Genomic DNA, 14,333 nt, shown 5'->3' with positions numbered 1-14,333 from the left:
TTGACAGGATAAAGGAAGTGAATGGGTGGCTCAGAGATTGGTGTGGGAGGAATGGGATCGAATTTATGGGGCATTGGCACCAGTATTGGGGTAGGTGGGACTTGTTCGGGCGGGATGGGGTTGGTCTGAATCGTGCTGGGACCAGAGTGCTGGCGAATCGAGTAAAGAGGACTGTAGACAGGGCTTTAAACTAATTAGGGGGGGGAGGGTGCGAGGGTAGGTGATGTTAGGAGGTCTACAGTTAAGGATAGGGTACAGGTAAGGGAAGAGGCTGAGGATGTCCCAAGTGGTGGCGTTACGGCAAATAGGGTCCAGAAGAAGGCTGGGATGAAAGCGCTTTATCTGAATGCACGAAGCATTCGGAATAAAGTGGATGAGCTGGTGGCGCAGATCGACACAAATGGATACGATCTGGTGGCCATTACAGAGACGTGGCTGCAAGGTGACAGGGACTGGGAGCTGAATGTACAGGGCCATCAAGTGTTTAGGAAGGATAGGCAGGAGGAAAGAGGGGGTGGCGTAGCTCTGCTGATTAAGGACAGCATCAAGGTGGTAGCAAGGGATGATATCGGAGCCAAAGAGCAGAACGTGGAATCGTTGTGGGTGGAGATTAGGAACAGCAAAGGGAGGAAGACGCTGGTGGGTGTCGTCTATAGGCCCCCGAATAATGATCTGGAGGTGGGGCGGGCTGTTAACGCGCAAATAAGTGCGGCATGCAGGAATGGGACGGCAGTAGTTATGGGAGATTTCAATCTGCATATTGATTGGTCGACCCATGTTGGACGAGGTGGGCTCGAGGAGGAGTTCTTGGAATGCTGCCGGGATAATTTCCTTGAACAGTGTGTGTTGGAGCCGACGAGGGAGCGAGCTATCTTGGATCTGGTGCTATGTAATGAGGCGGGTAGAATTAGGTACCTTGCGGTGAAGGATCCTCTTGGAGAGAGTGATCATTGTATGGTGGAGTTTCTGTTGCAGATGGAGGAGGAGAAAGTGGGTTCCCGGACACGCGTCCTTTGTTTGAATAGAGGGGAGTATGGTAGGATGAGAGAAGAATTGGCGAATGTGGACTGGGGGAGCGCGTTGGAAGGTAGGTCTGCTGAGGAGCAGTGGAGGATCTTTAAGGAGATCTTTCTTGGTGCTCAGCAGAAATTTATTCCGATGGTCAAAAAGGACAGTAGGAAGAGAGGTAATAAGCCGTGGATAACGAAGGAGGTGAAGGAAAGTGTTAAATTAAAAGCGGAGGAATTTAGAGTAGCTAAGAGCAGTGGGCGAGAAGAGGATTGGGAAAGGTTTAAATGTCAACAAAGATTGACAAAAAAGTTGATAAAGGAGGGTAGAAGAAGCTATGAAGCTGGGCTAGCGCTTAATATAAAAAAGGATAGCAAGAGTTTTTATAAATATATAAAAAGGAAGAGGCTGGCTAGGGTGAACGTTGGTCCCTTAGAGGATGAGAAAGGGGACCTAGTGGTAGGGGATGGGGATATGGCTAAGGTCTTGAATAACTTTTTTGTTTCTGTCTTCACGGAGGAGGACGTGAATAATTTGCCGGGTGTTAGCGATGGAAAGGTGGTAGGACTGGAGGGTCTTAATGACATTACTGTTACTAGAGAGGTGGTGCGCGACAGACTGGAGGGGCTGATTGTGGACAAGTCCCCAGGACCGGATGGAATGCATCCGAGGGTTCTGAAAGAAATGGCGGAGGTGATAGTGGATGCCTTGGTGGTTATTTTCCAGACGTCGCTGGATTCCGGGGAAGTGCCGGAAGATTGGAAAACGGCTAATGTTACGCCGTTGTTTAAGAAGGGTGCCAGGCAAAAGGCGGGGAATTATAGGCCGGTTAGTTTAACGTCTGTGGTAGGTAAAATGTTAGAATCCGTCATTAAGGAGGAAATTGCGAGGCATCTTGAAGGGAATTGCTTGATAGGGCAGACGCAACACGATTTCATTAAAGGGAAGTCGTGTCTGACAAATTTACTGGAGTTCTATGAGGATGTGTCTAGGGTGGTGGATAGAGGAGAGCCGGTGGATGTGGTCTTTCTGGATTTTCAGAAGGCGTTTGATAAGGTACCTCACAAGAGGTTACTGCAGAAGGTCAGAGGACATGGAGTTGGGGGTAGGGTGTTAGCGTGGGTAGAGGATTGGTTGTCAAATAGGAGGCAGAGAGTGGGGGTCAATGGGTGCTATTCGGATTGGCGGTTGGTGACTAGTGGGGTGCCCCAGGGGTCGGTGCTGGGGTCTCAGCTATTTACCATTTATATAGATGATCTGGAGGAGGGAACCGAGTGTAGGGTGTCGAAATTTGCTGATGACACCAAGATTGGGGGAAAGGCAAATTGTGCGGAGGGTGTGGAGAGTCTGCAGAAGGATCTGGATAGGCTGGGCGAATGGGCCAGGAAATGGCAAATGGAATTTAATGTTGGCAAGTGTGAGGTGGTCCACTTTGGTAGGAAGAATGGTAGGAAGGACTATTACTTACGTGGCGAAAAACTGCAGCAGGCGACGGTGCAGAGGGACCTCGGGGTCCTTGTGCATGAGTCGCAAAAACCCAGCTTGCAGGTGCAGCAGGTGGTCAGGAAGGCGAATGGGATGCTGGCCTTCATAGCGAGGGGGATTGAATATAAAAGTAGGGAGGTCTTGCTGCAGCTGTATAGGGCATTGGTGAGGCCACAGCTGGAGTACTGTGTGCAGTTTTGGGCGCCGCACCTGCGCAAGGATATTTTGGCCTTGGAGGGAGTGCAGAGGAGGTTTACTAGGCTGATACCGGAGTTGAGGGGGTTGAGCTATGAGGAGAGGCTGAATAAACTAGGCTTGTACTCGTTAGAGTTTAGAAGAATGAGGGGAGATCTCATTGAGACGTATAAGATGATGAATGGGATGGATAGGATAGAGGTGGAGAGACTCTTCCCGCTCAAAAAAGACAGTAGGACTAGGGGGCACAGCCTCAAGATAAAGGGGGGGCGGTTTAGAACGGAGTTGAGGAGGAACTTCTTCACTCAAAGGGTGGTGAATCTCTGGAATTCTCTGCCCGTTGAAGTGGTGGAGGCTGCCTCGCTAAATATTTTTAAGAAGCGGGTTGATGGGTTTTTGATAAGAGAGGGGATTAAGGGTTATGGGGAGAGGGCGGGAAAGTGGAACTGAGCCACGACAGATCAGCCATGATCTTATTGAATGGCGGGGCAGGCTCGAAGGGCCAGATGGCCTACTCCTGCTCCTATTTCTTATGTTCTTATGTTCTTAAGCAATGCACTTTGGGAGGATGAATATGGAAAGACAATAAATTATAAATGACGAGGCTATGAAAAATGGGGATGAGCAGAGACATTGGTGTTCATTTACACAAATCCTTCAGTATGATATGGCAAGTTGATTGCGTGATTTAAAAATAAAAAACAATTGTTATTCATTCCCGACATGTGAGTGTTGCTGGCAAGGTCAACATTATTGCCCATCACCACTTGTCCTTGAGGCACCTTCTTGAACCATTGCAGTCTGCACTGCATAGGGAGGGAATTCCAGGATTTTGGCCCAGTTACAAAGGAGGTATATACAATATATTTGCAAATTGGTGACTGGATTAGAGGGGAACTAGCAAGTGGTGGTGTTTCCCTGTGTCTATTGCCCTGCTCCTTCTCAGTGATAGAGATCATGCGTTGGAAGGTGCTGTTGAAGGAGGCCTGCTGAGTTACTGCAGTGCACCCTGTAGGTGGTACACACTGCTGCCACTGTGCACTGGTGGTACACAAAGCTGATGTTTAAATTAGTGAATGGGGTACTGATCAAGTGGCTGCTTTGTTTTAGATGTGTGATGAAATCTGTATTTTTTGGATTTGTTTTGTCTGTATGTGATTTATGTGTGGCACCATGGTAATTTTGAAGCAAGAATAATATAATTGCTACAGTGCGGAAGGAGGCCAATCGACTTATCGAGTCTGCACTGAACACAATCCCACCCAGACCCTATTCCCATAACCCCTCATATTTACCTTGCTAACCCACCTGACACTAGGGTTAATTTAGCATGGCCAATCAACCTAGCCCTCACATCTTTGGACTGTGGGAGGAAACTGGAGCGCCCAGAGGAAAATATCATGGACTGATACTTTTGGTCCTGCCTCAGGGCAGAGGCTGGAACCTTGTGGAGAGATGTTAATAGGTGACAGAGGTGAATTCAGAGGACAGAGTGAACAGCAGTGCATAGGGAGCAGATGAAAGGGAAGGTTGGCTGAAGCACTGCTACAGTTCAGTGCTGTAGAGGCTCAGTGAAGCCTCAGGAATAGTTATCTCCACCCTGCCATCAGTTGGGATTTAGGGAAGCCCAGGTGCAGGGATCTCCCAGAGCTGCTGAAAAGGAGTTATTGGCAGCAGTGTTCCTGAGAAGCTAGGACTGTGGCTCAGTTTGGATGCTGGAGAATAGTATGGCCCTGACAGGAGGTCACTGTCTAGGTAGAAGGTCAACTCAGCTGGAAAAGAAATCAAGAAGGTGGGACCTGGGTGTGGATTTAAGAGAGATTTAGAATGGTGCATCTCTCGGGTGATGCCATAGCCATGGAACTCACTTGGATTAGAGCTGTGTCAGCTGGACATAAGATTAGCTCTTTTAAGAAGAGGAACTGAAATCTGTCATGAGGAAGACCGAGTTTTTGAAGGATTTTGTGATTCAAAGTGATGATTGTTATGTAGGTGAGTTGTTGAGAAATTTGGGTGACCTGTCTTGGTGATGTCTGCCACTTAATGTGCAATTTGCAGTGTGTTCAACCATAGTTTGCCTGTTAATTATTGTTTACTGCATGTTAATTCTGTATGTTAGAATATAAATATAGGACTGGCTGTTTGCTTTGTTGGTTTTTGTGTAGTAAAATTTCTTCTGTCTGTTTAAAATTGTGGAATCATTATTTCCCTATTAAGTAACTGGGATTTCAAATCTTGTCTACTTTAACAAACACAGTTACTGATCCTTAACCAGATTGTAATGGACCTTCAGGGGCCGTGCCAAAATTTGGGGGTCTGGTCTGGGTTCATAACAGAAAGTGTCCAGGTTCTTGAATGTTGTTCAAACTTCACTCAAACAGACAGGTATGGAGTCTTCCATCACACTCCTGACTTGTGCTTTGTAGATGGTGGACTCATGGAATCGGGAGGTGAGTTACTCGCCACAGATCTGATCTGTTCTTGTAGCCACAGTGTTTATAAGGCTGGTCCAGTTCAGTTTCTGATGTTGATAGTGGAGGAATGAGCAGTGGTGATGAAATTGAAAGTCAAAGAAAGGGTTTCTAGTAGAAGGACAGCAGAACTTCATTAGTGTCTTGTTTTAGTGAGAGAGTTTTCAATGTTCCCTCTTATTCCCACTGACTACAATTTTGCTGGGCTCTTTGATGCTGCATTTGGGCAGCACGGTGACATGATAGTTAGCACTGCTGCCTCGGGGACCTGGGTTTGATTCCTGGCTTGGGTCACTGTCTGTGCAGAGCCTGCATATGTTCTGTGTGGGTTTCCTCTGGGCACTCTGATTTCACCCCTGACTTCTTGACCAGGTTAAAGTCCAACAGGTTTATTTGGTAGCAAAAGCCACTAGCTTTCGGAGTGCTGTCCCTTCGTCAGGTAAGCGGGAGTTCAGTTCACAAACAGGGTATATAAAGACACAAACTCAATTTACAAAATAATGATTGGAATGCGAGTCTTTACAGAGAATCAAATCTTAAAGGTACAGACAATGTGAGTGGAAAGAACATTAAGCACAGGTCAAAGAGATGTGTATTGTCTCCCGATAAGACAGTTAGTGAGATTTTGCAAATCCAGGCAATTCGTGGGGGTTACAGATAGTGCGACATGAACCCAAGGATCCCGGTTGAGGCTGTCCTCGTGTGCGGAACTTGGCTATCAGTCTCTGCTCAGCGATTCTGCACTTTTGTGTGTCATGAAGGCCGTCTTGGAGAATGCTTACCCGAAGATCAGAGGTCGCATGCCCGTGACCACTGAAGTGTTCGCCAACAGGATTCGATGATCTATGATCACTTAAACACCTCTGTGAGGTTCATGCTAGGAAGCTCAATTTAATACCAGTACTAATTGCCTCACAGCCAATTTATAAGAAACTTGTTATCATTGCATTAAATTTTCAGTATAGCATATTATTTGCCTTTCCCTGTTTGCTAATGTAGTTTTATAGCAAAGTAAGAACAGTTGATGTCTACTGTATACTTCAAGCTCATCCAAACTACAACTTCATGGACCTGACTGGATTCACATTGTACGTAAAGTTAGTGCAGACTGAAACATCTATATGACAGATGTTGTTCTGCAGCAAGAAATTTCTATTTCATAACATTGGCACATGTGGAATTTGATACCAATGTGAACTGTACTAAGAAGGAAAAAGAGAGGTACTCGCAGTAGAAACACAGAAGGGTTAACTTTCCATCCTCTGCCCCTGGTCAATCATGATGTGGAGATGCCGGAGTTGGACTGGGGTAAAAACAGTAAGAAGTCTCACAACAGCAGGTTAAAGTCCAACAGGTTTATTTGGTAGCAAAAGCTACTAGCTTTCGGAGTGCTGCCCCTTCGTCAGGTAAGTGTGAGTTCTAATCACAAACAGGGCATATAAAGACACAAACTCAGTTTACAAAATAATGATTGCAATCAAGTCTAAAAGGTACAGACAATGTGAGTGGAGACAGCATTAAGCACAGGTTAAAGAGATGTGTTTTGTCTCCAGACAGGACAATTACTGAGAGTTTGCAAGTCCAGGCAAGTCACGTGGGTTACAGATAATGTGACATGAACCCAAGATCCCGGTTGAGGCCGTCCTCTTGCGTGTGGAACTTGGCTATCAGTCTTTGCTCAGCGATTCTGCGCTGTCGTGTGTTGTGAAGGCCACCTTGGAGAACGTTTACCCAAAGATCAGAGGTCGAATGCCTGTGACCGCTGAAATGTCCCCCAACAGGAAGAGAACAGTCTTGCCTGGTGATTGTCGAGCGGTGTTCATTCATCCATTGTCGTAGCGTCTTCATGGTCTCCCCAATGTACCATGCTTCGGGACATCCTTTCCTGCAGCGTATCAGGTAGACAACATTGGCCAAGTTGCAAGAGTATGTACTGTGTACCTGGTGGATGGTGTTCTCATGTGAGATGATGGCATCCGTGTCGATGATCCGGCATGTCTTGCAGAGGTTGCTGTGGCAGGGTTGTGTGGTGTTGTGGTCACTGTTCTCCTGTGGACAGAGTACCCTTCGTTGTCCAGTACTTCCCCAGAGTGGAAAAGTTACGACATCTTCTCCGGCGCCTTCAACATGGCATTGATGAAGACAAACATCTCACCAACACCATCCCCACACTCCCACTTTCTGCCTTCAAACAACCGCACAACCTCAAACAGACCATTGTCCGCAGCAAACTACCCAGTCTTCAGGAGAACAGTGACGACAACATCACACAACCCTGCCACAGCAATCTCTGCAAGACTTGCCAGATCATCAACACGGATGCCATCGTCTCACTTGAGAATACCATCCACCAGGTACACTCGGCCAACATTGTCTACCTGATACGCTGCAGGAAAAGATGTCCTGAGGCATGGTACATTGGGGAGACCATGCAGACATTACGACAACAGATGAATGAACGCTGCTTGTCAATCACCAGGCAAGACTGTTCTCTTCCTGTTGGGGGACATTTCAGCGGTCACAGGCATTTGACCTCTGATCTTTGGGTAAACGTTCTCCAAGGTGGCCTTCACAACACACGACAGCGCAGAATCGCTGAGCAAAGACTGATAGCCAAGTTCCACACGCAAGAGGACGGCCTCAACCGGGATCTTGGGTTCATGTCACATTATCTGTAACCCACGTGACTTGCCTGGACTTGCAAACTCTCAGTAATTGTCCTGTCTGGAGACAAAACACATCTCTTTAACCTGTGCTTAATGCTGTCTCCACTCACATTGTCTGTGCCTTTTAGACTTGATTGCAATCATTATTTTGTAAACTGAGTTTGTGTCTTTATATGCCCTGTTTGTGATTAGAACTCACACTTACCTGACGAAGGGGCAGCACTCCGAAAGCTAGTAGCTTTTGCTACCAAATAAACCTGTTGGACTTTAACCTGCTGTTGTGAGACTTCTTACTGTTTTTACCCCAGTCCAACTCCGGCATCTCCACATCATGATTGACCAGGGACAGAGGATGGAAAGTTAACCCTTCTGTGTTTCTACTGCGAGTACCTCTCTTTTTCCTTCTTAGTACAGTTCACATTGGTATCAAATTCCACATGTGCCAATGTTATGAAATAGAAATTTCTTGCTGCAGAACAACATCTGTCATATAGATGTTTCAGTCTGCACTAACTTTACGTACAATGTGAATCCAGTCAGGTCCATGAAGTTGTAGTTTGGATGAGCTTGAAGTATACAGTAGACACCAACTGTTCTTACTTTGCTATAAAACTACATTAGCAAACAGGGAAAGGCAAATAATATGCTATACTGAAAATTTAATGCAATGATAACAAGTTTCTTATAAATTGGCTGTGAGGCAATTAGTACTGGTATTAAATTGAGCTTCCTAGCATGAACCTCACAGATGTGTTTAAGTGATCATAGATCATCGAATCCCTACAGTGCAGAAGAGGGCCATTCTGCCCATCGAGTCTACACCTACAAGTCCCACCCAGGCCCTACCACCATAACCCTATGTATTTGCCCTGCTAATCCCACTGATACTAAGGGGCAATTCAGCATTGCCATCAACCTAACCCACACATCTTTGGACTGTGGGAGGAAACCAGAGCACCCGAAGGAACTCCACAAGGACACGAGGAGAACATGCAAACAGAGAGCCACCCAAGGCCAGAATTGAACCCAAGTCCCTGGAACTGTGAGGCAGCAGTGCTGACCACTGTGCTACCATGCTGCTGGTATAATTGCATGTTCTCTGAAAACCCTCAACAAATTCACTGGGTTTGTGATTTTAAATTTGGCCTGTTAAACATCTTGGGTGAGATTTTCCAGCACCCCACCCCCCAAAGTGTGTTTTCCAGCAGCAGAGACAAGTCTCCATTGACTGCCAGCCGGGTCTTCTGATCCTGCTGATGTCTATGATGTTTTGTGTGGCTGGCCCATCCCTCCACCAGGGAACCCACCATTGACCAGGGAGGGGGTCACCTTCAACGGAACAGGAAGTTCTCTCTGGTGGAAGGAATTGGTAAAACCTGCTCTTTGGTTGGGATTTTCCAGCTCTGGCTGGCACCAAGACCATCCAGTCCTGTCGAAAGCCAATGGACATTTGGATGAGCTGCTGATTCTCCTGCAACAGGTCCCACTATGAAGTGGCTGGAAAATTCTGACCTTTACTACAGTAAAGGTGCTATATAAATGCAAGCTGTTGTTCTATATGTCCACTTCAGGCGGAAAGAACCTTGCTAAACTTGTTTTGACCACAAACATTAGCTGAATATTTATATATCCAATGGTATTGTCATTCCCAACTTATCAATGTGCTTTCTTTGGCAGGATGAGCACCAGCGGAATTAAGGAAGTGCTGGAGAGTAACCATGGTCAGCTGGCGGAATGTCTCAGTCTGGAAGCAAACCATGTACTTGAAAAGGCCAAGGGTATTCTCGATGAGATGGAGCTTAATTTGGTCATGAGCCAAAGAACCAACAAGGACAAGGTTTCAATGCTGCTAAGGACGTTGATGACCAAAGATAATGACACTTGCAAGAAATTTATTGAAACTGTCATTATCGTTATGCCCTGTAACTCATTGCCCATGTGTCTGGAAAACATGCTTATGACAGCTGGAGACAATGACACAGAAGGTAATGTGTGGTGCTTAAGATCGATAAAACATAAAAAGTTGGGAACCCATAGAGTCCATGAAAGAGCACAATGAAGTGAAACGATGTTGTCGCTGTTCAGTTTTGACACAGTCACGTTAGCAACATTTGAGAGGCATCCAGATAGGTACATGAATAGGGAGGGAGTGGAGGAATATGCACCGAGCAAGGGCAGAAGATTTTTTTTAGTTTAGTTAGGGCATCATGATTGGCAGAGCCTTGGAGGACTGAAGGGCTTGTTACTGTGCTGTACTTTTTCTTTGTTCTTTGTTCTCTTTGTTCAATCTAATTGAAGTTGGCTCACTTTGTCCAACGTAAGGATTGCTCAACAAAAACAACCATTCTCCTTCTGCCCAGTAGCTACATGAGACAACAATAATGGAGTCATTGAGTATTAATCACAATTAATCTCTGTCAATTAGTAGATCTGGAAATGATACTAAGAAAACCCTAGTGAAGGAAAACTTTGGGATCGTAGGTCTAAAGCCATCAATTCTTTCCACATGTCATGTCTCAAATTACTCATGTAATATATGCCCAAAATGTTCATTCCTGAATCCAGTGTTGAATATTTAATCTTTGCTATGCTGTTTTTGTTCAGTTTGATTTATTCCATTCCATTAAATTTCAGAATCAGTGTTTAAAAATGCTAATTCCAAATTAATGCAACAAGTAATTTATCCACATCAATGAGCAAAATGGAACCAAAAATAATATAAAGAATAAACTAATTTGGCTTATCTATATTTTCATTTGAGATAACTTTACATTGAAATTGCATGCATTTTGCATGTGGATTCTAGGTTTGCCAAAAAGTATATTAACAGTACTTGTGGAGTTAAGAACTGACTTAACCATAAAGGAAAGACTTTTAAAAATTCTCTATCCTGTGGCTTCTCCCTTAACTTGTGTCATGCCACAACTCAGGGCTTGAGCTGCATTTACACTGTAATTGTGTTTTAAACCACTGCAAACAGTTGTGGTTTGAATACAGTAAAAGTGGTCTCTGATGTTATCTGCAATAATTGTCCTAAGACCCAGTAAGTTCAGATACTTTTATGCTGCAGACAATTTGAAAGGCACAGGTCATTATTCTGTCCAGCTTCACCGAAAAAGAGTAAAGGCCTTCTATTATAATTAGCTGTGTCTGATAATCAGTTAGTCAAGTAAGCTCTGGTGTATGAAAAACGTGACTGGTAGACTAAAAAACCTTTTCTTTCCAGGTCTGTTATGCCAGCGATCGAATGAATCTAATTCTGACATTGGGGCATTCTCGGACGTAGAATCAAGGGTAACAGGTAAGGGTGGAAATTGTGGGATAGTTTACTTTTTAAGAAGGGAACAAAAGAATATCTAAGAAAGTTGACAGAGGGAAGCCGGGGAACTATACAAGCTAGCTTTTAGCTGTTGTTGGGAAGTTGCTGGAGTCTATAATTAAGGATGGGCTGACAAAAAATCTTGAAAGTTTTCAGCTATCCAGAGAGAGACAGTGTGGATAGGTATAGAGTCATGTGGCACGGTGGTACTGTGGTTAGCACTGCTGCCTCACAGCACCAGGGAACTGGGTTCAATTCTGGCCTAGGATCACTGTCTGTGTGGAGTTTGCACATTCTCCCCGTGTCTGCGTGGTTTCCTCCAGGTACTGCGGTTTCCTCCTAAAGTCCAAAGACGTGTGGGTTAGGTTGATTGACCATGCGAAATTGTCCCTAGTATCAGAAGGCTTAGCAGGTTAAATACGTGGGTTTCAGAGATAGGGTCTGAGTGGGATTGTGGTCGGAGCAGACTTGATGGGCCGAGTGGCCTCCTTCTGCACTGTAGGGATTCTATGCCCAATTGATCATTCTTTGTGAAAATGTAATGTGGTGGGCCATGTCAATGTCTGTGGATGTGACTTATATGGACTTCCAGCAGAGATGGGACAGAATTCTCCAGTCTTGCACTCTCTGCCACCACTGCCACTCAGAACAGAGAAATTGGAGATGCAAATTTCCATTCACAGCAGTGGAACTGGAGAATCCCAGTTTCGGGCGAGGTTGGAGAATTCCGACCCTGATCCTACATGATAGATCATTAGGTAGAGTTGAAGATTCATAGAATTGAAGTCACATTATTGACCTGGCTGGGAAACTGGCTGCACAGCAGGAGGCACAGTATAGGAGTAAAGGACAGGTATTCTAATTGTCAGGATGTGTCTAGTGCTGTCCCACAGCGACCTGTGATAGGGCCTTAACTACGCACCATATTTGTTAATAACTTAGCTGATAGGTTAGAAAGCCACGTATCCAGATCAGCTGATGATACAAAGATTGGAAGAATTGTAAACAATGTGGATGGAAGTGTAATATTACAGAAATAAAGATAGGTTAAGGGAATCTACAAATCAGTTTCAATGTAGGCAAAAGCGAGGCCATCCACTTTGGAAAGGAAAGGATAGAGAAGTGTACTTTCTAAGTTAGGTAAGTTTAAAGTTGAATTATTAGTATCACAAATAGGCTTACACTAACACTGTAATGAAGTTGCTGTGAAAATCCCCTAGTTGCCACACTCCAGCGCCTGTTCAGGTACACCGAGGGAGAATTTAGCATGGCCAATGCACCTAACCAGCACGTCTTTCAGAATGTGGGAGGAAACCAGAGCAACCGGATGAAACCCACACAGACACAGGGAAAATGTGCAAACTGCACAGACAGTGATCCAAGCTGTGATTCGAATCCTGGTCCCTAGTGTTGTGAGGCAGCAGTGCTAACCACTGTGCCACCATGCCACCTATTACTATAGAGGTCCAAAGAATCTTAGGAGGTCCAGGTACAGCAACACAAAATAATCAAAACTTGAATAGAACGCTGGATGTTAAATCAAGAAGAATGGAACACAAAGATCCACTTAAAAGAAGAGGCTTATAATGCTACAAAGAGAAGTAATAAGACTAAGGATTTGGTGAGTTCTAGAAACAACAAAAGAGTGGCCAGAAGTTCATTTATAAAGGTGAAAAGTAGAATAAGAGTAAACTAGTCAGAGACATTGAAATGGTATGTTAGAACTTTGACAGATATAGAGAAAGGAAAAGAACAGCTAAAGTAAATGTTGGTCTCTTAGATGCAAAGGCAGGAGAAATTATCACAGGGAATGACTCATGGTTCTCACTGCTAGTCATCAGCAAGCCACCTTCAGGTATCTGCTGGATGTTGGCCTCTGTGGAGGGTCTGTTTGCTGCCAAGAAGAAGTGGGCACTGCCAGCCAGTTACTCCTTGCTGTTTCAACCCTGTCTCTGCCAAGAACAGATGCTGGAACCTGTTGGCCCATTGACTGTAATATTACACTTCCATCCACATTGTTTACAATTCTTCCATTGACCAGACTCCCTCTTGTCCTATCTTCCTTCCAGTCTGCCATCAAAGCTACCTCAGCAGAACTGGCAAGATTTCACATCTGACTTCACAGTAGAAGAGACAAACTGCATACCAGAAATAGAGGGTAATCAAGGGACTAATAAGAGTAAGGAGCTTAAAGTGAGCCATATCAGCAAAGTCCTGAAAAAGATAGTTGCAAAGATAGTGAATGAATTAATTTTCCAAAATTCCATAGAGTTCACAATGGTAGATTGGAAGTTAGCAAATGTAACAACATTCTTTCAACACTGGGGAGTCAGTTAGCTGGTTAGTTGATGAACAGTAACACCAACAGTGTGGGTTCACAGAATCATAGAATCCCAACAGTGCTGAAGGAGGCCATCCAGCCCATCGAGTCTGCACTTAGCACAATCCCACCCAGGCACCACCGCCATAGTCCCTCGTATTTACCCAGCTAATCGTCCTGACACTAGGGTCAACTTATCATGGCCAATCAACCTAACCGGCGCATCTTTAGACTGTGGGAAGAAACCAGAGTACCTGGAGGAAACCCATGCAGACACAGGGAGAAAGTGCAAACTCCACACAGACAGTGACCTGAGGCTGGAATTGAACCCTGGTCCCTGGTGCTATGAGGCAGCAGTGCTAACCACTGTGCCACCATGCTGTCCATACAGGGTTCAATTCCTGTATTAGCTGAGGTCATTCATGAAGGCTTGTCATCATAACCCTGACCTTGCCTGAGGGATGGTGATCCTCAGGTTATATCACCACCAGTCAGCTCTCTCCTGCACCCCCCACCTCCGCACACTAACTCAAAGGGGAGAGCAGTCTATGGTTATTGGGGACAATGGCAACATCACCTTTTTAATTCTAAAGCTGTATGTTCCTTGTACACGTATTCCCAAGTGTCCCTGTACATCAACATTTGGAAGTTGCAGTCCATTTGAAAATAAATTCTGCTTCTCTATCCTTCCTACCGGAGTGAAGAATCTGACACTTCTCCATATTTTACTACATTTCCACTGATTGAGGAGTCTACAATTAGGGACAGTCTAAAAATGATGGCCAAATCTTTCAGGAGTGAAATGAGGAAACACTTCTACATACGAAGGATGGTAGAAGTTTGGAACTGTCTACCACAAATGGCAAATG

General features: G+C 45.0%; 1 protein-coding gene across 1 annotated transcript in view; it reads left to right on the top strand.

Annotated features, from left to right (window-relative positions):
- nlrc5 (NLR family, CARD domain containing 5) overlaps positions 1–14,333 on the top strand; it is a 171,937-nt gene that overhangs the window by 23,834 nt on the left and 133,770 nt on the right. The window contains exons 2-3 of the mRNA XM_080187115.1: positions 9,503–9,810; positions 11,052–11,126. Of these exons, the coding sequence (XP_080043241.1) occupies positions 9,504–9,810; positions 11,052–11,126 (382 nt within the window). The 5' untranslated portion in view covers position 9,503. The remainder of the gene's footprint in view (positions 1–9,502; positions 9,811–11,051; positions 11,127–14,333) is intronic.

Source organism: Carcharhinus amblyrhynchos, chromosome 4 (assembly GCF_965287045.1).
Source record: "Carcharhinus amblyrhynchos chromosome 4, sCarAmb.v2.hapA, whole genome shotgun sequence".
Classification (NCBI taxonomy): Eukaryota; Metazoa; Chordata; class Chondrichthyes; order Carcharhiniformes; family Carcharhinidae; genus Carcharhinus; species Carcharhinus amblyrhynchos.
The sequence above is the reverse complement of the archived record's forward strand: the minus strand, read 5'-3'. Positions and strand labels throughout refer to the sequence as shown.